The sequence below is a fragment of the Manis pentadactyla genome, chromosome 1 (assembly GCF_030020395.1).
Source record: "Manis pentadactyla isolate mManPen7 chromosome 1, mManPen7.hap1, whole genome shotgun sequence".
In the NCBI taxonomy this organism is placed as follows: Eukaryota; Metazoa; Chordata; class Mammalia; order Pholidota; family Manidae; genus Manis; species Manis pentadactyla.
In genome coordinates this window covers 75,624,984-75,652,249 of record NC_080019.1, presented here as the reverse complement: position 1 = coordinate 75,652,249, position 27,266 = coordinate 75,624,984, and the positions used below count along the sequence as shown (strand labels likewise).

The following is a 27,266-nucleotide window of genomic DNA, read 5'->3' as shown; positions in this document are numbered from 1 at the left end:
ATTTAATTTTTAGTATCAAATGGCAGACCATTTGAGTTTGAAATAAATGAAGAGACAGATTTAGGCCATTTAAGAGAGAAGGTGGAGGAGAATGTCATGTTCCTATTTTGGGAAAAGCTAAAGTACACTGGAAAGCTTGACTTGTTACTGCATTAGTGACTTCAGACATGATGTAGCTACATACACAGTAAAATAATGTACAGTGTAGAGAGCATGGAAAGCAGAGGGCTTGGCCCGATCTGCTCCAAGAAAAGGAAAACTTAAAAAAACTGTAGCAGAGATTCCTGTTACTAGTTCATTTTACACAAGAATAATTGAAGCCTTTCATAAACATTATCCCTTTATTCCTTGAAACTTTTCTTTGAGGTAGAGAATTGGGCCAGGCTAAAGCAAGAAAAGGAATGGTGAGTCTAAAGGAGCTCTTGAGAGATTAAAAGAATCAATTCTTGAACTCTTTCCGCTCTGTAGCTTTTGTTGAACAGACCAATGCACTCTTTGTGACCAACTCTTCATGTTGTCTTAGGATTCTAATGTGTGTGTATATCCTTGGGTTCCATACAATAGGAAAGTTAATTCTTTAAAGCAACTAAAACAGACACAATCATGAGCCAGACTTCAATGTGGTCCAATAAAATTTCATAAATATATCGGTTAAGTCACATAAAGTAAAAATAAATTTTTCTTAAAAACATTTTCAAAATAAGTTTAAGATTCTAATGTTCCAAATTTTTCTTAATTACCATAAGACGCAGTTGCAGTGAATCGTAATTGCCGCTATTACCTTTGTCCCTGATGAAGGAAAACACTAGGAAAATGGGTTGTTTTTAAGCTAAATGTGTCTCCTCCATCTGATGACTGTCGGGAAGGAGCTTTTCCACCCAAAAGTGATGTTTCTGCTTCTTTTATTTCCATTGCCCTTTTGTATAGTTCAGCAGCTTTTTCAAAATCCCCTTCTTCATAGCTTTGAGAGAAAAAAAATTCTTAAGATGAAAATATAACCACTTAACAATTTGCAGTGATCTTAAGACGATACAAAAAACTCAAGTTGTGAATAATTGCTTATTTTTTCATTTTGCTTTTTCTAGTGCATTCAGACCAGTAAAATAGAGTACCCCAACTCCTCTCCTTTCTATATATACTGACTGCTAAGGAACATTTCAGTGTCTCACACAGAAATCATTAAGACCATGTTATAATAACAGATGCAGTGAAACTGCTAAGGGAAGTAAGGTATTCTTTGCATACTGAGATACACAAAGCATAAGGCAACATGTCCTTAATGTAAATTAGCTCTGAGGACAGCAAATTGCCCATATTACGCCCAGAGCCAGGTAGTTGCAAATGTAAACCATCCTTCACTATTTACCTGACACACTCCTCTACAAAATACATCATGCAGCCTTCATTTTGCTTCTGGATACTAGTTTTTTTTTTTTGTAAATCAACAAAAACAATTCCTCTCCCTGCAAGAAAAAACATTCAGCAACAAACAATTCTTTGTTCTATGATGAGTGAAATTACAGCTGCTCTAAAACAGAGTTTGGCTTTATCAGTAAAGTGAGAAAATTCTTACCTAAGCACAGCTAAATTTTTTAATGTTTCTCCAACTCGAGGATGCATCCGACCCAGGCTGTCCTCATAAATCTTTAATGCTCTTTCATATAATGGCAAGGCTTCAACATATTTTTTCTTATTAAAAAAAAAAAGTGCTGACTTGAATACACTGGGTTTCTGAAATTACTGTTAAAGTATTTTAGACTAAGTTGACCTGTTTGGGTAAGCCCTTAAAAATGTTTATATCCTCCTATGAGACATGGATAAACAGACTGATTTATGAATAATCATAATGGGAGAAGCAGTGTAATAGAAATCTTAAGTTTTTAGACCTGGCTTGGTAACCACTGATCTTAACCCAATACAAGCAAAAATGTATTTCTTCATTGCCCAGTGGATACCACACCTGTTCCTCACCCATCACAGTCAAATGCCACAGCTTAATGACAGCATTAGATACGGAGATGTAGGGAGTCTCCAGATTATTAAAAAACTAAGCTTATGCAATGAACTAAGTTTTACACTAAGGAGGGCCTACCTTACAAAGGTAATGTTAGTAATTTATCAAGTACCATAGGAAGCATTAGTAGAGAATCTTAATTTTCCTTCAATTATTTTTACTGTGCCACATCTAATTCATTTCTTAAAACCATTCATTTATCGGTACTCTCTTGTCTCCTCCTGGCCTGAGCCAGGAGCTCTGCCCTCTTGCTTTCTCTCTAAATAAAAACTTCTGCCTTGCTTGCTCTCCTAAAAAAAAAAAAAAAAACATTTATAAAGAGTAAGTATGGGAACTTACCATTTGGCTATAGAGAACAGCCAAGTTCACCAAGGCAGTAGCTACACTAGGATGCTTTGGGCCAAAGGATTTTTGCCGAATTTCAACAGCCAGTTCATATAAAGGTACAGCTTTGTCAAGTTTCCCCTAAAAAACAAAAGTGAAGTCTAACAAAAATATTAAAGCAATAAGTACGATCTGATGAGAGCTTTTTTCATGACTAAAATTTTGTATAAAAGTAATTTTGAAGGAAAAAATTCAGAAGTGTTTCCTCCCAGTTTAATGTTTAAGCTTACAAATAACAAATCTAATAAGTCAGTAAAGCTATGTTGAATATACAAACATTTTCTTTGATAACTCAGAAAGCCCTTTAAAATCACAAATTTATTACTCAGTTTCTGGTGAAGTAGAAACATGCCAGTTAAAGTATGTTTGCTATGTAATTTATGTAATTTAGAGATGGCATCAAAATAAAAACTCATTTCCCACCAAATCCCTTCCAGATTTTTCAGTTACTTCTTTTTACTTGAAAGTTGGGCAGAAATATCAACAATGCATCCTTCTAACCCTTCTAACTAAAACATCAACTTAAGTGCCAGGATGACAAGCAAGGGTCCCACAAAGGCTAAAGTCAGTCTGCACGGCTCTGTAACTACTAAATGAAATGAAAGCAAACTTCTCTGGCATTTTTTTTGAAGAACAGCTATAAAAATGCCAAACATCACTCAGGCTAGAACCCTATGGCAAAGAATGGTTATATGTAATTGTAGGCAAAGAAAAACAATTAAAATGCTCAACTACAAAGACTTTAGCGCTGGCAATTGGGTGATTTGTTACGTTTTTGGCTGCTTAACACACTTAATACTGGTTGAATTTTAGAACTCCTGAAATGTAATATACAGATAAGTTTTCATTAGAATGCTGATGAATGCATTTGTATTTGGAATGTATTTTAAAACCAAACCAGTGCCTTAATTTAGTTAAGTCTAAAATAATATTTAAATATTGCACTCAACTATTTGTTACAAAATTAGTATGATTTGAAAGCTCATAGAAAATAATCTGTCCATCAGAAGACAAATTATTTTGTTGATAGTAATTATGGCTTAATTGGTCTATTATAAAACATAAGTAAGCATGCCAAGGATTACTTACCATTTTTTTATACAAGATTGCAAGATGCTTCACTGTGTAAGCCAAAGATGGGTGATCAGGAGCTAATGCTCGTCTCCGAATGTCTAAAGCTCTTTCATAAAGCTCTTCAGCTTTATCATACTGTTTCTTTTCATTGCACAGAGCCGCCAGATTGTTCAAAGACTGGGCACAATCAGGGTGATCTGGTCCTAGAACTCGCTCCCTCATTTCTAAGGAACGCTTCAGAAACTGGTCAGCTGTTCTACAAAGAAAACCGTTAAATGATTTAAACTCTTCTCTGGAAGTCAGAATTCCCAGCCCTACATAGTTGGAGAACTGAAGCACTTTCATTCTTCAAATCCAAGATAGTTGTTAAAATGAAGGATTCAGCTCAAAATTCTCTTTCTCACCCCTTAATAACCTTTCTTCCTTCTTCTAGAAATTAAAAATGCTTTCCTGATAGTGTGTTTCCTGATAGTGTGAGGGCCTAATCTAGATGATTATCTTAGTTCTCCACTTCACTTCTCCTAAAAGACAAACCCATAAATATTTCCCAAACCAAACTTTTTATCCCTTTAAAATTTTTAGACCTAATTCAAAAGATTTTGGTATTCACTCTTTCTTCCTTTGTTGTTAGTACTAAATAATTTTTAGTTTAAGAAGTGTGGGGAGCCAACATGGCGGCGTGAGTAGGACAGTGGGAATCTCCTCCCAAAAACATATATACTTTTGAAAATACAACAAACACAACTAGCCCTAAAAGAGAGACCAGAAGACGCAGGACAGTGGCCAGACTGCAGCTACACCAGCGAGAACCCAGCGACTGGTGAAAGGGGTAAGATACAAGCCCCGGCCCTGCGGGACCCGAGCGCCCCTCCCCCCAGCTCCCGGCGGGAGAAGAGTAGGCAGAGCGGGAGGGAGACGGAGCCCAGGACTGCCGAACACCCAGCCCCAGCCATCCGGGCCAGAGCGCAGACACAGTGCATGCCCAGGGGGCCCTGGATACTGGGGGAACAGGGAGTAAGACCTCTGAGCGGGTGCCGAAGCTGATGCCCCTGTGACAAAGAAAAGCGGGGGCTTTTTGAAAGTCTTAAAGGGACAGGGACTTAACAGCTTGACGGAAACAACCCAGGTCACAGTACAGCAGCTGGAAATTACAGGGAAAACCGGGTGCACTAACCCCCTGGGCAACAGCTCTGAGACCCCTCACGGAGGCAAACAGTCAAGCAGCCCCCCCATTCATCACCCCACCGGGCGCTGCGAAAGCAGAGAAGCAGCCTGAGACAAATTCCGCCCACAGAAAGGGAAATTTCTCCCTTCCGGCCGGGCAAGACACAAAGACCCAGTCTACACGCAATTACCCAACACAAGCCACTAGGGGTCGCAGTTGTCCCAGTAAAGAAAGGCCAGTAGCAAGTGAAAATTTTGGCCCTCCCAGCTGACAGTCAATAGCACCTGTCAACATGAAAAGGCAAAAAAATATGATCCAGACAAGACTAACCCAGACAGCTTCGGCATCTGCTACATCTTACCCTGAGAAGGAATCTGGGGAGATAGATTTAGCCAGTCTTCCTGAAAAAGAATTCAAAACAAAAGTCATAACCATGCTGATGGACTTGCAGAGAAATATGCAAGAACTAAGGAAAGAGAATTCAGAAATAAAACAAGCTCTGGAAGGACTTCAAAACAGAATGGACGAGATGCAAGAGACCATTAATGGACTAGAAAACAGAGAACAGGAACGCAGAGAAGCTGATGCAGAGAGAGATAAAAGGATCTCCAGGAATGAAAGAATTTTAAGAGAGCTGAGTGATCAAACGAAAAGGAACAATATAAGTATCATAGGTATTCCAGAAGAAGTAGAGAGAGAAGAGGGGATAGAAAATGTCTTTGAAGAAATAATTGCTGAAAATTTCCCCAAACTAGGGGAAGAAATGGCCTCTCAGACCACAGAGGTACACAGAACTCCCATGACAAGGGATCCAAGGAGGGCAACACCAAGACACATAATAATTAAAATGGCAAAGATCAAAGACAAGGACAAAGTATTACAGGCAGCCAGAGAGAAAAAAAAGGTTACCTACAAAGGAAAACCCATCAGGCTATCATCAGACTTCTCAACAGAAACCCTACAGGCCAGAAGAGAATGGCATGATATACTTAATGCAATGAAACAGAAGGGCCTCGAACCAAGACTACTGTATCCAGCACGAATATCATTTAAATATGAAGGAGGGATTAAACAATTCCCAGACAAGCAAAAGTTGAGGGAATTTGCCTCCCACAAACCACCTCTACAGGGCATCCTACAGGGACTGCTCTAGATGGGAGCACTCCTAAAAAGAGCACACAACAAAACACCCAACATATGAAGAAGGGAGGAGGAGGAATAAGAAGGGAGAGAAATAAAGAATCATCAGACTGTGTTTATAATAGCTCAACAAGTGAGTTAAGTTAGACAGTAAGATAGTAAAGAAGCTAACCCTAAACCTTTGGTAACCACAAACTTAAAGCCTGCAATGGCAATAAATTCATACCTTTCAATAATCACCCTAAATGTAAATGGACTGAATGCACCAATCAAAAGACACAGAGTAATAGAATGGATAAAAAAGCAAGATCCATCCATATGCTGCTTACAAGAGACTCACCTCAAACCCAAAGACGCGCACAGACTTAAAGTCAAGGGATGGAAAAAGATATTTCAAGCAAACAACAGAGAGAAGAAAGCAGGTGTTGCAATTCTGGTATGAGACAAAACAGACTTCAAAATAAAGAAAGTAACAAAAGACAAAGAAGGACATTACATAATGATAAAGGGCTCAGTCCATCAAGAGGATATAACCATTATAAATATATATGCACCCAATACAGGAGCACCAACATACCTGAAACAAATATTAATAGAACTAAAGGAGGAAATAGAATGCAATGCATTCATTCTAGGAGATTTCAACACACCACTCACTCCAAAGGACAGATCCACCAGACAGAAAATAAGTAAGGACACAGAGGCACTGAACAACACATTAGAACAGATGGACCTAATAGACATCTACAGAACTCTACATTCAAAAGCAACAGGATACACATTCTTCTCAAGTGCACATGGAACATTCTCCAGAATAGACCACATACTAGGACACAAAAAGAGCCTCAGTAAATTCCAAAAGATTGAAACCCTACCAACCAACTTTTCAGACCACAAAGGCATTAAACTAGAAATAAACTGTTCAAAGAAAGCAAAAAGGCTCACAAACACATGGAGGCTAAACAACACGCTCCTAAATAATCAATGGATCAATGACCAAATCAAAATGGAGATCCAGCAATATATGGAAACAAATGACAACAACAACACTAAGCCCCAACTTCTGTGGGACACAGCAAAAGCAGTCTTAAGAGGAAAGTATATAGCAATCCAAGCATATTTAAAAAAGGAAGAGCAATCCCAAATGAACGGTCTAATGTCACAACTATCGAAATTGTAAAAAGAAGAACAAATGAGGCCTAAGGTCAGCAGAAGGAGGGACATAATAAAGATCAGAGAAGAAATAAATAAAATTGAGAAGAATAAAACAATAGCAAAAATCAATGAAACCAAGAGCTGGTTCTTCGAGAAAATAAACAAAATAGATAAGCCTCTAGCCAGACTTATTAAGAGGAAAAGAGAGTCAACACAAATCAACAGTATCAGAAATGAGAAAGGAAAAATCACGACGGACCCCACAGAAATACAAAGAATTATTAGAGACTACTATGAAAACCTATATGCTAACAAGCTGGGAAACCTAGGAGAAATGGACAACTTCCTAGAAAAATACAACCTTCCAAGACTGACCCAAAAAGAAACAGAAAATCTAAACAGACCAATTACCAGCAACGAAATTGAAGCGGTAATCAAAAAACTACCAAAGAACAAAACCCCCGGGCCAGATGGATTTACCCAGGAATTTTATCAGACATACAGGGAAGACATAATACCCATTCTCCTTAAATTTTCCAAGAAATAGAAGAGGAGGGGATACTCCCAAACTCATTCTATGAAGCAAACATCACCCTAATACCAAAACCAGGCAAAGACACCACCAAAAAAGAAAACTACAGACCAATATCCCTGATGAACGTAGACGTAAAAAATACTCAACAAAATTTTAGCAAACCGAATTCAAAAATACATCAAAACCATCGTACACCATGACCAAGTGGGATTCATCCCAGGGATGCAAGGATGACACAACATTCGAAAGTCCATCAATATCATCCACCACATCAACAAAAAGAAAGACAAAAACCACATGATCATCTCCATAGATGCTGAAAAAGCATTTGACAAAGTTCAACATCCATTCATGTTAAAAACTCTCAGCAAAATGGGAATAGAGGGCAAGTACCTCAACATAATAAAGGCCATCTATGAAAAACCCACAGCCAACATTATATTGAATAGCGAGAAGCTGAAAGCATTTCCGCTGAGATCGGGAACTAGACAGGGATGCCCACTCTCCCCACTGTTATTTAACATAGTACTGGAGGTCCTAGCCACGGCAATCAGACAAAACAAAAAAATACAAGGAATCCAGATTGGCAAAGAAGAAGTCAAACTGTCACTATTTGCAGATGACATGATACTGTACATAAAAAACCCTAAAGACTCAACCCCAGAACTACTAGAACTGATATCGGAATACAGCAAAGTTGCAGGATACAAAATCAACACACAGAAATCTGTGGCTTTCCTATATACCAACAATGAACCAACAGAAAGAGAAATCAGGAAAACAACTCCATTCACAATTGCATCAAAAAAAATAAAATACCTAGGAATAAACCTAACCAAAGAAGTGAAAGACTTATTCTCTGAAAACTACAAGTCACTCTTAAAAGAAATTAAAGGGGACACTAACAGATGGAAACGCATCCCATGCTCATGGCTAGGAAGAATTAATATCGTCAAAATGGCCATCCTGCCCAAAGCAATATACAGATTTGATGCAATCCCTATGAAACTACCAGCAACATTCTTCAATGAACTGGAACAAATAATTCAAAAATTCATATGGAACCACCAAAGACCCCGAATAGCCAAAGCAATCCTGAGAAAGAAGAATAAAGTAGGGGGGATCTCACTCCCCAACTTCAAGCTCTATTATAAAGCCATAGTTATCAAGACAATTTGGTACTGGCACAAGAACAGAGCCACAGACCAATGGAACAGACTAGACAATCCAGACATTAACCCAGACATATATGGCCAATTAATATTTGATAAAGGAGCCATGGACATACAATGGCAAAATGATAGTCTCTTCAACAGATGGTGCTGGCAAAACTGGACAGCTACATGTAGGAGAATGAAACTGGACCATTGTCTAACCCCATATACAAAAGTAAACTCAAAATGGATCAAAGACCTGAATGTAAGTCACGAAACCATTAAACTCTTGGAAGAAAACATAGGCACGAACCTCTTAGACATAAACATGAGTGACCTCTTCTTGAACATATCTCCCCGGGCAAGGAAAACAACAGCAAAAATGAACAAGTGGGACTATATTAAGCTGAAAAGCTTCTGTACAGCAAAAGACACCATCAATAGAACAAAAAGGAACCCTACAGTATGGGAGAATATATTTGAAAATGACACATCCGATAAAGGCTTGACGTCCAGAATATATAAAGAGCTCACATGCCTCAACAAACAAAAAACAAATAACCCAATTAAAAAATGGGCAAAGGAACTGAACAGACGGTTCTCCAAAAAAGAAATACAGATGGCCAACAGACACATGAAAAGATGCTCCACATCGCTAATTATCAGAGAAATGCAAATTAAAACTACAATGAGGTATCACCTCACACCAGTAAGGATGGCTGCCATCCAAAAGACAAACAACAACAAATGTTGGCGAGGCTGTGGAGAAAGGGGAACCCTCCTACACTGCTGGTGGGAATGTAAACTTGTTCAACCATTGTGGAAAGCAGTATGGAGGTACATGAAAATGCTCAAAACAGACCTACCATTTGACCCAGGAATTGCACTCCTAGGAATTTACCCTAAGAATGCAGCAATCAAGTATGAGAAAGACCAGTGTACCCCTATGTTTATCGCAGCACTATTTACAATAGCCAAGAATTGGAAGCAACCTAAATGTCCATCAATAGATGAATGGATAAAGAAGATGTGGTACATATACACAATGGAATACTACTCAGCCATAAGAAAAGGGCAAATCCAACCATTTGCAGCAACATGGATGGAGCTGGAGGGTATTATGCTCAGTGAAACAAGCCAGGTGGAGAAAGAGAAATACCAAATGATTTCACTCATCTGTGGAATATAAGAACAAAGGAAAAACTGAAGGAACAAAACAGCAATAGAATCACAGAACTCAAGAATGGACTAACAGGTACCAAAGGGAAAGGGACTGGGGAGGATGGGTGGGTAGGGAGGGATAAGGGGGGGAAGAAGAAGGGGAGTATTAAGATTAGCATGCATGGGGGGGTGGGAGAAAGGGGAGGGCTGTACAACACAGAGAAGGCAAGTAGTGATTCTACAACATTTTGCTATGCTGATGGACAGTGACTGTAAAGGGGTTTATAGGGGGGACCTGGTATAGGGGAGAGCCTAGTAAACATAATATTCATAATACCATAATTCTCCCAAGTGGTAAAGATACCTCAAGACAAATGCTGGGCATAGAAGCCACAGGGCATAAATATGCAAAGAAGTAAAAAGCTAACCTTTTCAAACAACAAGGCTTCTCTCTCACTTACCAACTTTACATTTCCCTGTATGGCCCCAGAAGATGACTGGTTAGCCAGAGACGGGTAAGATTCCTCAAGGGAGGAACAACCTAAGACAGGCACAGTCGCAGGGGGGGCATCAGGTGAGAAATTGGGGATCAACAGAGGTGAGGCTTAGAACCTCACCCCCCCGTTCTGAGAAAAATCTTCTGCATACGTGGATGTTTATTGCCCCCGTCTAGCTCGGATTAACACATAGTCTACAGGCACACACCTGATCATCTACATTTGCTCTCTTACAACACTAAACTCTGTTTTCTACCTTTATCTCGTATCTACCTACTTCAGCATTTTATTAAAAATAATAATAATAGAGAAATGTGGTATCCACATGTAAATCAAGTTTAAAAATCAAATGAGTATTCATATCTGAACTGACTGTGTATAGTTCATAATGCATGAACAAAACCGAAAGTTTCTGTGATGACTGCCCTTGCACTGTTCACCATGTAACTTATTCACTATGTAAGAATTTGTGCTCCATGTAAGAATTTGTTCGTTATGCATCAGAAGATTGGAGACTGACAAAAATTAGGCTTGGGGTGGATTAATGATTGTGCATTGAGTATTGACCCCCCTATACAGAAATTTATTGTGGTTAACAACTATTTGATCAATAAATATGAGAGAAGCCCTCACAAAATATATATATACATATATATATATATATAAACACACTTCCAATTGTAAAATAAATAAGTAACCGGGATGTAATGTATAGCATAAGGAATATAGTCAAAATATTGTAACAACCTGGTATGGTGATAGCTGGTACCTAGAATTATCATGTATATAAATGTTGAATCACTGTGTTGTACACCTGAAACTAATGTAATGCAATACTGTTGTCAACTACCCTTCAATAATAAAAAAAAAAAAAAAAAAAAGAAGTGTGAAGTGGGCTGTATATTTGTCACATTTTTCTGATACCCAAACTGTTAAATTTGTTAGTTTTCTGACATCCAAAGAATACAAAAACACTTCTTTTTCTGAAAGTATAAATATTAATGCCACTTTGAGTCTTTTAAGTCCAAATAAAGTGAATAATAAAACTAGCAGCTATTCACATTTTTTATTTTCCCTTAGTCCCAAGTGTCTTCTATGAAGTCTCATGTACAGTATCTATACAAGTTCACTTTTCAAAAACATACAGGACATACTAGGGAAGCTACAGAATAACTGTTTAGTTTCTAAAGAAACAATGTGACAAGAAACAGCAGAGAAAATGCCATGTCTTTGTTAAATGAGGGTATGCCCATGGCATACATGAAATCTGGCATGGTTTCTATCAATTTTTTCCAACTTGACAGAAATGGAAAACAGCTTTGCATTTAAGAGACAAAAGAGATACTTGTTTTCATTATTAACATCATAGTACTCACTCCAGGTTATTCTGAAGATAGTAGAGAACACCCAGTTCATTGAGGGTCCGAGCACTGTCAGGCGTGTCCTTACTTAATGTGAGCTCTTCTAACTGTAGGGCCCGTCTACGTAAAAGGGCAAATCCATACTAGAGCAAATGCAAAACATTCACAACAATCATTAAGTGTAGTCTTTGAATCTGAAACAATATACTGGGGTTCCAAAAAATCCTTTCTCCTTTTGTTCCCTTTAAAGTAGATTACAATTATTTTAAATATTACACTGAATCTAACAGTTAATGAAAATACATATACTTCCACATGGTATCACATTCTAACATTCATTAAAAATTATTTTATGAAAATGATTATGAGATATTTTAGCAAAGTGAACTGAACCTCAAAGTCCTTCAAAGAGATCAGGAAACAGAATTAACTTGTAACTTGCAGATATTTACCAACCCCATTGCTAAACACTTAAATAGAAGGTACTTATGACTGCACATAGTACCTACAACCAGTAGACAAGTAAGTCCTGGAGATCAAATGTTCAATACAGTGAATACAGACAATACTATACAATAATCACCAAATCTGCTATGAGACTATATCTTAATTATTCTCAGCACGAAAAAGAAATGATTACATGATATGATCGAGGTGCTATCACCACAGTGGCAATCATATATAAATGTACCAAGTAAACATGTTGGACACAAATTTATGCAATGGTATGTCAAACATATTTCAGAACATGTCAAAAATATTTTTTAAATTGCATATATTATTGTAAGTTAACAAACATACTGTAGATTTTATTAGCAGCTTAGAAAGTGAACACTTTTTTAATCCTCAAGAATAAGAATTTCTTCACATTTGAATCTAACATAAAATGTTAACTAAATTTCTTTTATTCCCTTTCCAATCCTTTACAGAAGAGAACTGAAGTAGCTTTTAAGTTCACCTTCTGGAGTTGAATCTTCAAGTGAACTTTACAGTTCCACTTCAAAAAAAATTTTTTTAAACTTCTCAGCTTTATTGAGATATAATTGGCATAGAACATTGTGTAAGTTTAAGGTGTACAACATGATGATTTGAAATACATATGTATTATGAAATGATTACTACAATATATAGTTCACTTTAAAAGTCTACTAATTATACTTTTCAGTAATACCTAATATTTAAACGTATTATAAATAAGAAAATGTTAATTAGTACTTTCCTAGATGTCACTTTAACATCTCCAGGTCTTAAATGTGAGGTTTATGAATCTATATTATGATATTCAGAGATGCTCTTTTCCTTTATGGTTTGAAACAACTCAAAAGAAATCTCTTATTACCAAGTTGCCTTTTCTCCTTGTAGCTTTCTGACGAATTTTAAAGGATTTTTTCCTAAAATGTTCTGCTTGTTCAAATCTTTAAAAAAAAAAAATTAAAATAAATCAAATGAAAGAAACATATGTCCGAAGTCTCACTCTTCAGTGAAATAAAAGCACTCCTAACCTTGTATAAAGCTTTTTCTGGATTTTAAATACAGCAAAACTTCTAGAACTGTTACTTATTTGGAATTTAAAATCTTTAATGGAAACCTTCATAAAACAAAATATCACAAAACAAACCTACTCCAAGTAGTTGACATTTAACAGGTATTTAACCAAATTAGCTCACTTTGAATTTCTAAATGTCAACCTAACTAAATGAAATAAATTTTAGTTTGCTATATACCATCTTCTTCTATACAGGGTCATTTTTTGGTCAAATATAAATGTGAAATTCACATAAAATTTGTATGAAACAATACATACAGAAGTTAAAAGAAAAAAATTCCAGAATGTATCATTTATGATGGAGCAAAAGAAGTGATTTCTGTTAGAGGAAAAGATGCCATTTAGTTAGGCTGCCTAATAAATATAAGAGACTTTTTATTATACCAGGGATTGGTAAACATTTTCTGTCAATAGCTACATAATAAATACAAATGGGGCTGTGTTCCAATATAACCTTATTTACAAAACAAAGGGCCATCTGAACTTGGCCTGTGGGCAATGGTTTGCCACCGCCTATATTAGTAACACACTCAATATTACAAAGCTAGTCAGTGAAGGAGCCCAGACTCAAACCCAACTATATGTATGACTCCAAATTCCATGTTCTCTTCTCCATCTATCTTCAAACAGAGATAAAACTTGTAGATCAAATTTTCTGTATACCCCATGAAGACTAACCCTATGAAAATTACATTTGAACATGGTGGATTCATAAGAATACAGAAGAAGGAAAACTACACAGCCACAAAACAAAAGCTACCCCATAAGGACATTAAGAACTGTTAACTCCCCGTCATAAAACCAGAATATTACTGATGCAAATCTTACTTATTTTGTTTCTGGAACAAAGTTGCAAGTGCCTCAAGTTCACGAACAGTGTGTGGGTGGTCTGCACCATAGGCATTTTCGGAGATTTCCAAGGCCTGTTTATACAGCTGTTCTGCATTGCCAAACTTCTTCCACTGCACATACACACTTGCTAATTGGTGGAGGGACCGAGCTACTCTTGGGTGATCTGGATCCAAAGCCGTTTCTCGAATTTCTAGAGACCTCTGCAAAGGCACCACAGCCTGGGGTAAAACAAGATTAAAGGCCAATTAAGGTGAGTGAAAATGCTGTAAGATCTGCCATCTGATCAGCACAGGAAATGAAAGTGGCATTCACTCCTAGGAAGGAGAGGAGAGGAAACAAGGAAAACCCACTCCGTCTCTAACTCCCTGTTGAAGTTACCTGACTGAGCAGGCCTAGATCCTTGAGAAATCGTCCCAGGGTTTCATAAAGGTCAGCTAAGCAAATCATGCTCTCTTCACCTTCACAGCTTTTCTCCTGCTGCTTCAAAGAATCGAAGTATTCTGCCGCCATCGAGCTTTTGTCTTTGCCGACAAACTGCCAGTAACTCAGCAACTCAGCAAAGTGTCCTCTGTTGAAACAAGTAACAGGAATTTAATGAAAAACCAGCTTTAAAGCTGACTATTGTGTGAAAATGCCAGGATTCCTGTGAAGCTATTGACAATTTATCAGTAGGTAGGCACAGTGTAATCAGTTAAGACTTAGACTCAGACTGTCATCAGAGCCCACTGCTTCCTCGCTATGTGATTGTCAGCAGGTTGTCTGGCTTCTTAACACTTCATCATCCCGATCGCAGAAAGGGGGAAACAGACACTACCTGCCTCAGGTGTTACTACAAGGAGATTATGACACATAGCAGGTATACCATAGTGCTGGCTGTTATTAATATTATTATGGCTACTTCCCAGTGGAAATTTATCAGAGTCCTCTGTAGACATTTCATGATACGCAGTCAACTGCTGAGTTCATCCAAAATTTATTTTAAATGATGGGACTGAGAACAGAAGAAACTGATGAAACACAGGCAAACCGCCAGAATATCTACTTTGCATTTTCATCAAGCAATTGACTAATAAAAGTAAGCTAATTCATCTGTAAATGATACTAAGTAGAATGGGAGAGCTGGTAAACTAAAGAATGAATCTGATTTCAAAGGAATCATGAAAAATTGGGATGGAGAGCAGAAATAATTTATGTGGCACAATAAAGACATTTGAGAGTCCACTTAGGAGCAAAATAAATTATGCAGCTATGCTGTGAGATGTTACCAGTTTCTAGGTGACAAACAAAAACCCCTTATGAGGCTTAGAGGTCAGGGGCTTGGCTTATAAAAAAGTATGTGGTTGTGCTGCTGGCAAATTCACACATAGCAGAAGAGACAAACAATACATTTATGAGAGAGGATAATCCTTTCTTTAAATTTAACACTGGACATTTTCTGTGTAGATCCCAGTGTCTAGTTTGAAGGCTACACTTTGAGATATCTGAAGGCTTGAATGGCAGACATCATGCACACCTCTGGTGGTTTGGATTTAAGCCTGCTTAAATGCATGATTAAGATATAAAGCTTTGTCAAGATCGTACCAGCTTTGATTTCATGTCTCTTAACTTACCTCTTGGAAAAAGATTTTCTGGCAATTTGCAAATTGTCTTAAAATGTCTCCCACAGCATTTTACATTTCAGGTACCACAAACTGGACCAATTTTTATTATTTTTTAAATTTATTATTTTAAATTGTGCCTTGTTTTATCCCTAGCACTTGGGGATAAAGTAAATATTTGTTAAACTATTGTAATGTGCTTATTAACCTGGCTCAGCATGTAGTATTTAATAAATACCACATTGTGACTAGGAGACCTCACACAGCCTTCTCTCCATTTGTTATCTAAATTCTACAGCTAAATCCAGTTTCATCTATCTTTCTGAGCCCACTCAGATATCCCTCTTTGCCTGTAGCTTTCTTCTTTAACTCCCATTTTTATTACAGCCTTGTCTTTTCTGGGCAGTTAACTAATTAATTAAAGGTATAATTGGCATCCAACAGTATATTAGGTTCAGGTGTATAGCATAATGATTTGATCTGTATATACAATGGACCCTCCCTTATCCGTGGTTTCACTTTCCATGGTTTTAATTACCCAAGGTCAACTGTGGTGTAGAAGTAGACCATCCTCTTTCTGACCTATTGTCAGAAGGTCAACAATAGCTTAATGCCAAGTCACAATGCCAATGTCATTCACCTACTTTTATTACAGTATATTGTTATAATTGTTCTATTTTATTATTAGTTATTGTTAATCTCTTTCTGTGCTTAATTTATAAGTGCTAAATTATGATTTATAATTAAACTTTATAATAGGTATGTATGTATGTATAGGAAAAAATAGCATATATATATATGTGAGTGCGTGTATGTGTGTGTGTGTATACATTATATAGGAGGGCTATTGTATTGCAAAATGGTCACCACAATAAGTCTAGTTAATACCCATCACCATACCTGATTATAGAATTTTTTCTTGTGATGAGAACTTTTAAGATCTACTCTTTTAGCAACTTGCAAATATGCAATAGAGTATTATTAATTATAGTTGCCATGCTGTACATTATATCACCATGACTTATTTTATAACTGGAAGTTTCTACCTTTTGACTCCCTTCACCTATTTTGCCCACTCCCCTGAGCCTCAATGAGCTTCTAGCAACCAATCTATCTATAAGCTTTTTTTTTTTAGATTCCACATGTGAGATCATACAGTATTTCTCTTTCTCTGTCTGAGTTATTTCACTTACCATAATGCCCTCAATGTCCATCCATGTTGTCACAAATGGCAAGAGTTCATTCTTCCTTATGGCCAAGAAGTAGTCTATTGTATATATCTATACCACATCTCCTTTATCCATTTGTCAATGGACAGTTAAGTTGTATCCATGTCTTGGCTTTTGTAAATAATCTTGCAGTGAAGGTGTGGGTGCATATGTCTTTTTGAGTTATCGTTTTCATTTTCTTTGGATAATTCCCAGAAGTGTGATTACTGGATCATATGGTGGTTCTATTTGTAATTTTTTGAGGAACCTCCATACTCTTGTCCATAGTGGCTGCACTAATTTACATTCCTACCAACAGGGCACAAGTGTTCCCTTGTCTCCACGTCCTTGCTAGCATTTGTTTCTCTTGTCTTTTTCATAACAGCCATTCTAACACGTGTGAGGTGATAATTCATTGTGGTTTTGATGAGCATTACCCTGATGATGAGTGAAGTTGAGCATCTTTCATGTACTTGTTGGCCATCTGTATGTATTTGGAAAAATTTCTATTCAGATCCTCTGCCCATTTTTTAATCGGATTGCATTTTCTTTCCTAATGAGTTCTATGAGTTCTTTATATATTTTGGATTAATCCCTTATTAGATTTATGATTTGCAAATATTTTCTCCCATTCTCTACATTGCCTTTTCACTTTGTTGATGGTTTCTTTTGCTGTGCAGTACTTTTCAGTTTGATGTAGTCCCACTTGCTTATTTTTGCTTTTGTTGCCTTTGCTTTTAGTGTTAGACCCAAAAAATCATCACTGAGACCGGTATCAAGCAGTTTACCACCTATGAATTTTCTTCCAGGGGTTTTATGGTTTCAGGTCTTATATTTAAGCTAAACCTCAAATGTTATTTTCCTTTTTGTTACCTTGAACAACTGTTTTAAGTCTATTTTTCTTGAACAACTGTTTTAAGTCTACTTTTCTGGGGAAAAGTGTTCAACAAATAAATTGCTTACCTTTTATAAAGGTTTTGAGACACAAAGAGATTAAGGAGGCAATCATGCAACTTCTGTTTACTTCCCTGCTGCTGAAAAAGCCACGGGAGTTCATCTGCACTTCTCCAAGTTACCTGGTCCTGACTATGGGAAGAGAAGGGATGACATTCAGTGATATCTTCCTACAGTGAGATGGTGTCAAAAGGCTTCAGACAAATGTGGAAGGAAGAAAAATGTATTTGACATAGTATCTCTGTCTCTAGGTATAATCTAATATTGAGATGGTCAAAATCAGAAACTTTACAAATTTTAACTATGAAAATAAACAAAGTCATAAGAGGACCACTGACCAAACTCTAAAGATATTTTGCTAAAACTGAACTACTTGAAAAAACCCCGAGTGGACCCAAATATATACACACAGATATACAGAAACACATATCTATTTTTAAGCTATTTAACTGTAATAAAATAATGAAATGATCCTCTACTGATTTCAGTTAAGTTTAAATCTTTTGCAAAATATTAAAAAAGACTTACTTACATAATTATCTTTTGTACTTTTGACATTAACAGAATAGGGAGAGAATTTAATCCTTCTGGTAATAAATATATAGACATTAAATTATAAGCTAAAAAAAGAGAAGAACACAGAGGCAGAGTGTGTTGCAGAAGTTACAGGAAAAATACAGACATTTATAATACCTTAGCTGCTTTGTGAAATAGTTGATTAGCTTTTGCCTATATGAAGAAATAGTGGTGGGACCTTCCATGTACTCTAGTCTCACTGTTTCCCAAGCCTGTGGAGAAAAAAAAATATTGCAGTCTTATTTTCTGTAAGCCACTGTACATCTAACAATGAATTTGTAAAAAGAAATTTACAATCATTTCAATTTTATAGTTGTATAAAGAAAAGGCATAAGAGTATTTTAAAATTCAGGATATATTTATGTGATAAACTATATGAGAATAAAAATTCTTATAAGAATTCAAAATACAATTCAAACTTTTAGTTAATACATTAAAAATATCAGAAATGTGGGTTGGAAAAAGTACTAAAAAGGATTTATTATATGTGAGAGATATATACTAGAGAAGAAAGATAAACCTGTGAAATTCCAAACATTTCACACCCACAAATATAATACAGCAATGCAAATTAAGACTTCTTTGCATTTATATACACATATAAATCAACCATGGCATTGCAGATGATAAGAACTGTATTAGTCAATATTTCTTAAACATTTATTACCATGTGCCAGATACCATATGTATAGGACCTCACAAGAATCAAGGACCATCTCAATTAATTCTCTTCACTGCCCTGTGGTAAGCGGGAAAACTCTACCCAAGGCTTAGAAAACTTGCTCAAGGTTACATAGCTATTAAGCTGTGAAGAACAGATTGTGATCTGGAGCAGACTAACTTATAAAGTCCAAGCTCTTAAGACATATGTAATATAGATAATTCAATGAAACAAACTTGAAAAATATTTTTTTTCTTTTAGAAAGAAACAATCTCTTAAAGTATAGCAGTTCCTTTTATCTGTGATTTCACTTTCTGTGGATTCAGTTCCCCACAGTCAATGTCAGTCTGGACGTGGATGATCGTCCTGAGGCATCCTCAGGCGGCCAGTCCAGGCCTAACACTATGCCACAGAGCCTGCGTCACTCACCTCACTTCATCTCATCACGTAGGCATTTTATCATCTTACATCATCACAAAACGAAGGGTGAGTACAGCAAAGATATTTTGAGATAGAATCCACATAACTCATTAGTATATTATTATAATTGTTCTATTTTATTATTGTTGTTAATCTCTTACTTTGCTTAATTTGTAAATGAAACTTTATCATAGGTATACACTTAAAAGAAAAAACATAGTGTGTGTGTGTGTGTGTGTATATATATATATATATATATATATATAGTTCAGTATTGTCTGTGGTTTCAGGCATCCACTGGGGGTCTTGTAACGTATCCCCAGCAGATAAGAGGGGGAATACTGTAATAGTCATAACATAAAGGTTCTTCATAAAAATATTATCATCCTAATTTTAACCTAAAATCATTGCAAAAAAAAAAATCATAATGCCAAACTTCAGATTTCAATTTTGTCTCATAATGAAACATTTAAAATATTATGGTCTAATATAAGATAATACAGTATACAATGATATATTGACATTTATAAATTTAAAAACCTTATTAAAATAACATTTACCAGTTGATGTTGAAACCTGAGCAAGCCACAGCCGTAAGTCAACAAACACATTTTGTGTAAACTGTGATTAAGAGAGGTCAAGACAGCCCAGGACAACTCAGGATACAGTTCCATCAATTCTGACTCACTCACACCGTTGTGACTAACGTTTATGAGGCAGAGAATCTAGGTAGAGAAATGAATTAACAATGATCATAAAGTATACAGCAAAGATATTTTGAGTTAGAATCCACATACACATAGCTCATTAGTACATTCTTATAATTGTTCTATTTTATTATTGTTGTTAATCTTACTTTACTGTGAAACTCTTTAACTCTTAATTACTAAGAGTTAATAAAAGCTATTAAAATTTTCACAGTTCTCTTAAGCTTATTAACTTCTTATATAAACCTAGAGTTCAAATGAATTAATAAAGCAAGAAACAGATTTCCCAGACTAAAACACACTTTCCAAAAGGCACGGATCAAAAATAGGATAGTATATATATATAAAAATCTAGCATGCCAAAGATAACACACAAACAGAAAAAAAATTAGTGAAAATTAAACTACAGGAAATGTATTATTAAAACTAATGACAGAATTCCCATTCTGGAAAGATGGTGGGAAAAAAATGGCCCTCCTACCATAATGCCTGTTAATATCAGATAACATATAACAAAGCATTTCTAAAAGCACAGTTGAGCCTGCAAAAAAGAATGGGAATCCCCAGGGTGCCAAAAATGAAGGAAACTGAAAATCAGAGGGCTAAGTGCTGGAGCCATGCCTGGGGGAGTGGGGACAGAGGACAGGTACCAGTGCCACTGACTTAGGGGCTTGGATTTTCACACCCGCAGCAGGGATGGAAGACGAGCCTTTAATACTGTGAGGTGAGGACTTGGATCTAGAAAGCTTACCAGCACCAGGACCTCCCAAGGGCTGTCCTCTCAGCGAAGGGGTGCATGAGGAGAGAGTATCAGCCCACAGATGCGGACAGAAGACAAGGAAGTATGTGGGCTTGGAGGCAGAATGAGAAGTCAAAACCCCAGGAACAGCCCCCAAACTGAGAAATTAAAATAAAAATGGATCCAGGTTCAACCAGTAAGAGTTCAGCAAGATTGTCAGATATAAATTTTCAAAAATCAAAACTGAATATGTCAGCAAACAACTTTTAAAAATGTTACTTTAACAAGAGTGCTTAGAAACAAATCTAAGGACCTTTGTGGGGAAGAAGACAAAACATTACTAAAAAAGCATGAGAGAAGATGACTAATAAATGGAGAGCTAGTTTTCCATGGAGAAACCTTATATGATAGTTTTCCCCAACTTAATCTCTAAATTTAATGCAATTTCAATTAAAATTCCAAAATGAATGTTGATGGCACTTGCTGAGCCAATTCTAAAAACACATATAGGAAATTAGCCAAGATATTTGTGAATAATAGTAAGAAAAGGGTGTTTGCCCAACCAAGTATCAAAGCTTAAAATTCTAATAGTTAAGATAATGTGGTATGGGCAAGGAATAGGCAAAATTGCAACAGAAGAGCTTAGAAAAAGGCTCATGTTCATATGTGAGCTTGATATTTGACAGGTGGTGTTCTGAATCAGTAGAAAATAAAAGTGTATTTACTATTCAGTAAAATGAACAATTGGCTAACCACATAAGATTAAAAAGTATATTCTTTCCTCACACAATAAACAAAAATAAACTGTCATGAGTTAAAGACTTATAAGCAAAGAACAAAACTATAAAACATTTTGAAAGGAAAAAAATATATATGAGAACACTTTTATGATAAAGAAGTTTTAAAATAAGATACAACAGGCATAAGCCATTAAAAAAAACTGTTGATAAACCTTACTTCATCAAAATAAAACTTTGTATAAAAAATGATACCAAAAAGTTAAAAGACAAGGAACAAAAAGAGAGGGAAAAGGCATTTATTTGCAAACTCTGTAACAAAGGATTTGTATTCAGTATGTAGAACATTTAAGAACTCTACAGATCAATAAGAAAGGACAATTCAATTTAAAATACGAGTGAAGGACTTGAACCAGAAATTCATGTAAGAGGGAACCAGAATAGCCAATGAACATGGTATCAGTGAGAATCTCAGTGATAATCGGGAAAATGCAAATTCCCAGAGATATCATTTCTGGCCATAAGCACACCATGCCAGTGAGTATTCCTGTATTATACTTGAAACACAGTTGAGAACAAATTTAAAAAGAATTATTGTTTGTTTCAATTCACACAGAAATGCAAACTTTTCTAAGTTTTAAAAGTTTATTACACTCTACCTGTTTCATTAGTTCTTTATCCATCTCATGTGCCATGGACTCCTGGATAGACTGCAGAACAAGTCTATATAATGAAATCATATCTTGACACTGGAAACAGTGATGGAGGATTTTATCTAAATTGCCTGCTCTTCCAGCACTGTTAGAATTGAGAACAGAATTAATTTCTTACAGACTGTCAATATCTGTGAAAAATTCATAGTTCATAAAAATGTGGTCTCTATTTTTTATACTGAAACTGATAATAACAGGAATTCAATAAAATATATGACACAGGAAAATGGTAGCTCAATGGGACTTCTAGAGTCATCAAGTTTATTTTAGCATATCGTTTAATTCAATTCAGTAAACATATGCTGGGACTTAACCTACATGTCAAGCAATTACTACGCATTATGGAACATAAAAAGGAGTAAGACATAGTTCTTATCACCTAGAAGCATGCCACTTATATATAAGAAGCAGGAAAATAATTATAAATATTTATTGTTAGTTAATTACCCATGCAGATTAAATTTGTTTAGAGCCAGAATTTGGGAAACATCAAGCTAAAGTAAGTCAGTAAAAAAGGGGGTTTGTTTTATTAAAGTATCACAAAATGTTTACCAGTATTTTCTTTTTTAAATAAAGAATTCTTTTTTAAATAAAAAATTCTTTTTTAAATAAAGGTATATAGAAAAGAGAACAACTACAATAAAATAGTCCATAGTCCCTCTTAAAATAGCTAATTTCAGTAAATGTTACATAATGTAAGGACAGTAACTCACACTCCTGAACTGTAAGCTACTGATGTTCGGAGGCCAACTGCATTGGCACAACTCCGGGAACTCCGGGGAGAGTGGAAATAACCCAGGCAATTCAGTTTTAGAAGGGTTTTTCATTTCAAACTTGGTGCTTAAGATGAGAACGAAAAATTAAGAGACAAAAGCACTAAACTCAGTTTCTAAATATGAGTTGTGCTAGGATCACTATCTATCGTGATGAATACCAAAAAGGTATGAATCTGTTTTATCTCTAGTTGTGAAAAGACAGAGTAAGGGAGGCTATACTGAAGGAGAAATAAAAGTAGTTAAACTCTCTAGTGCTTATCTAAAGGCAAATTACCCAGAGGTATCTAAAACAAGTCTATTTTAGATGAAAGGCTCATCAGGATTTGAGAATGGAGACAATTAAAAATTCCTCCCTACAACCTACCTACTGATAAGCAAGGAGCCTGAAATAACATTTTTATGCCTTAATTGTCTCCTCACTTTCCCAAAGCTCGGGACCTCAAGCAGGTGACAGCGAGCACCCAATGGGCCCCAAATGAGCATGCCAATGGCCTTCTTTTGCAACCCCCAGCAGGGAAGAGGTAGTGTGATAAGAATTAGACAAATGTATCTGACAAGGTCTGCTAATTCATGGGCTGTTAATCTTCAGTAGTTATGTCACATTCTCATAAGATGTTAGTATCGCTGTTAGAATACACAGAATCTGAGTGGCTCAAGAAAGTGTCATAATGATCAGTTCTCAGTTTCACGTGGTGAGGTAGCAGTCTGCAACAAACAAAAAACATGCAGACAATCACGTAAAATAACCACCACTTACTGTGCAATCACTTTGCCGAAAAGGGTGACATAAAGGGCATTGCAGGTTGTAGCAGAACAACAATGTCGTTCTAGCTGCTTCTCCTGCACCAGTTTACCAAAAAACAAAAGAGAAATATAAAACCACCCTGGAATTAAGAGGTCTTTACTATCAAGCCATCAACAAACATCCCTGAGGAAATGCTTCAGCTCCCACAGTCTCACCAGGGCATCACTGCCATGTGGAGGTGGGCCACAGAGGTAGTTGGTATGTATGAGCTTTTTTGCTTTTAAAATATCTGCTTAATATAATATATTCAAGTAAACCTTAAGACTAAAATCTTTTTATTGCTTTCCTATATCTATTATTAGTTTAAGAGAAAAATGAATTTAACAAAGTAGTTACTAAACTCCACTTTTCCTTATAATAGAGTTCCTGTATTTAATTTTAAGTCTCATATAAGGTATTTCATAGGAAAGCTGATAGAAAGTAAAAGCAGCAAATTAAAAATATTTACCTGCTCTTTGCTCAATTTAATGTCTACAGAGTGGCATTCTGCAATTATAATAGATTTTGCATCTTTTGGATTTAAAGGATCAAGATGAAGTGTAGGCCACAACCTTTCATTTAAAGAGAAGAAAAATGAAATTCTCTTCTAATAATACAAAAAAGCTGTATTCTACCGAAACACAAATCAAAATCCATAAGAATTAAGTTTTTTATATTGCCTTTATAAAATAAGCAAAACAAATCTGGTAATCTTAAGTAATACTGTTTCATTTATTCTAACATGTATAGCATTACTTTCAGCAATTAATCACAAAGACTTATAAAATAAATAACATATTCATTAGAAAAGTATGAAAACATTTCTATCTCTATGTTCTAAACTATTGGTAACACTAGACATAGGTATTAGTAGCTATGAAGAACTTAAGAAGATACAGTCCTTGCCTACAAGTTACTTAAAATCCAATTGGAATTTAATCACTTTACAACATGCATTCTCAACAGGGTAGTGAAACTTATTTCAGGGTGGAAAGGAAATAATTGACTCTGCTCATGTGTAAAGCTTAAAAATACACATATATCTGTTTCTATACATAAACTGATATACAGTATATATATGGATGACATTAACATTTCTTGGGGGAGGTAATTAAAAAGACAATGTCTACAAAGGCTCCTTAGGGGGACAAAAACAAGGGGAGAAACACTGCCCTATAGAATTCAACCACTGCATCCCTTTATCAAAGACTGTTCAAGTGAGCTCAAGTTTCAGGGTAACAGGTGTCTGGTCTATCATTCCTAGCCCAGCGCTCTCCCTATTTTTGTCACCTGTAAATTTAACTGCCTGCTAGACATCGCTATTTGGAGTTGCAACTGGCAACTCAAACTAACCATGTCCAAAAACATAACTCACGACTTTTTCTCAACAAACCTGCCTGTCCTTTGTGTTCTCTATTTCAGTTCATGGAACCACAATTTATTTAATTTCTCAAGTCAGAAAATGTCTCAAGTCCTAGTCTTCTCCTTCACATCCCAGATCTCACCTTACACCAAATCCTGTGCATCATATCTTTACCTTGAATTCATTCACTTCTCCCCATCCTCACTGCCACTTACATGAAAAACACAAACCCATATCAAAAACCTTTCCTTGTTTGTACTTAACACATGTCATATTTTAAATCTGAAAGAGTTAAAGTGAGCACCGTACCTCCATGCTGGGGGGCATGTTTCCACGTTCACAGAAACAATGACTCTCACATTCACGGGCAGTGGATCAATCAGCCATTGCATGTGTTTGTCAACTTGCTTAAAAATACAAAAGCAAAATTAAATCTATTAATTCAGAATATTTCAAAACAACACAATAAAAGCTCCCCAAGTAAAATGAAATTCTCAGGAAGTTTCTCATTATTATTAAGGATACAATCTTATTTTTTGGACGATTCATCTCAAAACAGCAAAAGAACAAGTGGTAAGGTATTATTATTGCCTGCTATGAATTTTGGACACTGAAGGAAATGTCAAGGCCCTAAAAATGTCAAAATGAACAATCTTTGCTTATTGGTTAACTCAGCTGGTCTTTCTCAGTAACAACTTGTGTCTACTGGCATAGAGCATATTTTCTTATCCACATGCATCCTCCCCAGAAATTAAGCAGAAATAAAAGAAACACTGTAACATTTTCTCCTTACAAACATGTAACTTTACTGCCTACATAGCCACCACTGATATTTTTGTTTCTCTCTGAGAGTATCAGTAGGTTACAAAGTGAAATAGTACCTGAACTTGATCTATAGAATCAATAATGATGATGATGCTGCCTTGATGACGGGCAGATAGTTTTTCCAGCCAATGTGGAAACTCTTCCAGAAGCTTAGCAGGATCCAGCGTCATAGCAGATACTGACCACGAGTGCTGCATCAACTGCAAGATGAAACCATACACAAATAAGCAGTTGCACTTTATCACAGCTGGTGGGAAATATTTCTGTCCTACTCTTTAAACCAAAATTGAGCCACCAAGAGGACCCCATTGAACAGAGTATTGTTTTTACCTATACAAAACCAAAACAAATGGGTAATACTGAAAATTGGTTTATCATCAGGTATGTAGCCCTAACAATTACTGAATCTACACAAAAGTTCTGATGGTTCCAAATGATGGCATACTCTACCTTTAGAGTTAGTCTTTTAATAATCAAGGAAGACTCTGAGCTGGTTGACATGGACCTCCCCACAAAATGAGAAAGAATTAGTGTGTTAGGAGAATTCTTCTGCTGTAATTGAATCCTGAAAGAAAAAGACTTTTTATAAGACTGATGAAGCTGCTTTATTGCCAACAAAAATAATCCATAATGCAGTAAGCATCAAATGCTAACTCTAAGCACATGGTCAGTCACTTCAGAATAAACATGGTAAATCTCCATTTTTACTCCACTATTAGAGCCTTTTAAATGTCTTAAAAAATTATAGATTTAATTACAAATTGATGATAAGTAATGTAAACCAAAAGAGTGTACATCTGAAGTTAAGGTATTAGTAAAATGAGCATTAACCTTTAATTAAAAATACATTATTAGGGGAAAAAAGAAGTTTGTTTGTTAAGTACAAAAATATGACTTTCCAAACAACTTTAAATAAAAGGGCAATAAAAAGGAAACATACGCTAACTCCTCAATGTAAATAATAATGAAAATGTAAGTAATAATTGTGAAATAAAATATTCTTACTACTTTTTGTAAATAAAATGAACTGAAACAAAAAATTTATTAGCTTATATAAACCTTAGTCCATAATTTGAAAAACTAGTTTGCATTCATAGTAAAGGTTATCCTTTATTTTGATGTTCTTTACAATTTATTTCATTCTAAATGGTCTACCTTTGTCATGGT

General features: G+C 35.8%; 1 protein-coding gene and 1 long non-coding RNA gene across 9 annotated transcripts in view; one reads left to right on the top strand and one right to left on the bottom strand.

Annotated features, from left to right (window-relative positions):
* The window catches only part of LOC118922014 (nephrocystin-3), a 64,385-nt gene that overhangs the window by 6,749 nt on the left and 30,370 nt on the right, over positions 1 to 27,266 (bottom strand). For 3 of the 8 annotated variants that reach the window (XM_057498823.1, XM_057498827.1, XM_057498832.1), the window contains 17 exons: positions 26,550 to 26,664; positions 26,156 to 26,299; positions 25,584 to 25,681; positions 24,381 to 24,483; positions 23,885 to 23,967; positions 22,298 to 22,436; positions 20,016 to 20,180; positions 18,492 to 18,586; positions 17,808 to 17,930; positions 14,417 to 14,606; positions 14,015 to 14,256; positions 12,980 to 13,055; positions 11,656 to 11,783; positions 3,488 to 3,728; positions 2,354 to 2,479; positions 1,574 to 1,689; positions 782 to 961 (listed from right to left, as the gene is read on the bottom strand). In XM_057498823.1, coding sequence (XP_057354806.1) covers positions 782 to 961; positions 1,574 to 1,689; positions 2,354 to 2,479; positions 3,488 to 3,728; positions 11,656 to 11,783; positions 12,980 to 13,055; positions 14,015 to 14,256; positions 14,417 to 14,606; positions 17,808 to 17,930; positions 18,492 to 18,586; positions 20,016 to 20,180; positions 22,298 to 22,436; positions 23,885 to 23,967; positions 24,381 to 24,483; positions 25,584 to 25,681; positions 26,156 to 26,299; positions 26,550 to 26,664 — 2,364 coding nt within the window. Of the gene's footprint in view, positions 1 to 687; positions 962 to 1,573; positions 1,690 to 2,353; positions 2,500 to 3,487; positions 3,729 to 11,655; positions 11,784 to 12,979; positions 13,056 to 14,014; positions 14,257 to 14,416; positions 14,607 to 17,807; positions 17,931 to 18,491; positions 18,587 to 20,015; positions 20,181 to 22,297; positions 22,437 to 23,884; positions 23,968 to 24,380; positions 24,484 to 25,583; positions 25,682 to 26,155; positions 26,300 to 26,549; positions 26,665 to 27,266 lie in introns of those variants that run through there. The other 5 variants (XM_036904285.2, XM_036904286.2, XM_057498839.1 and 2 more) reach the window with 4 other exon arrangements.
* Positions 18,509 to 21,101, top strand: LOC130683020 (uncharacterized). Its single transcript, XR_008996572.1, has 2 exons — positions 18,509 to 19,521; positions 20,854 to 21,101. It is a non-coding gene; the product is annotated as an uncharacterized LOC130683020 (long non-coding RNA).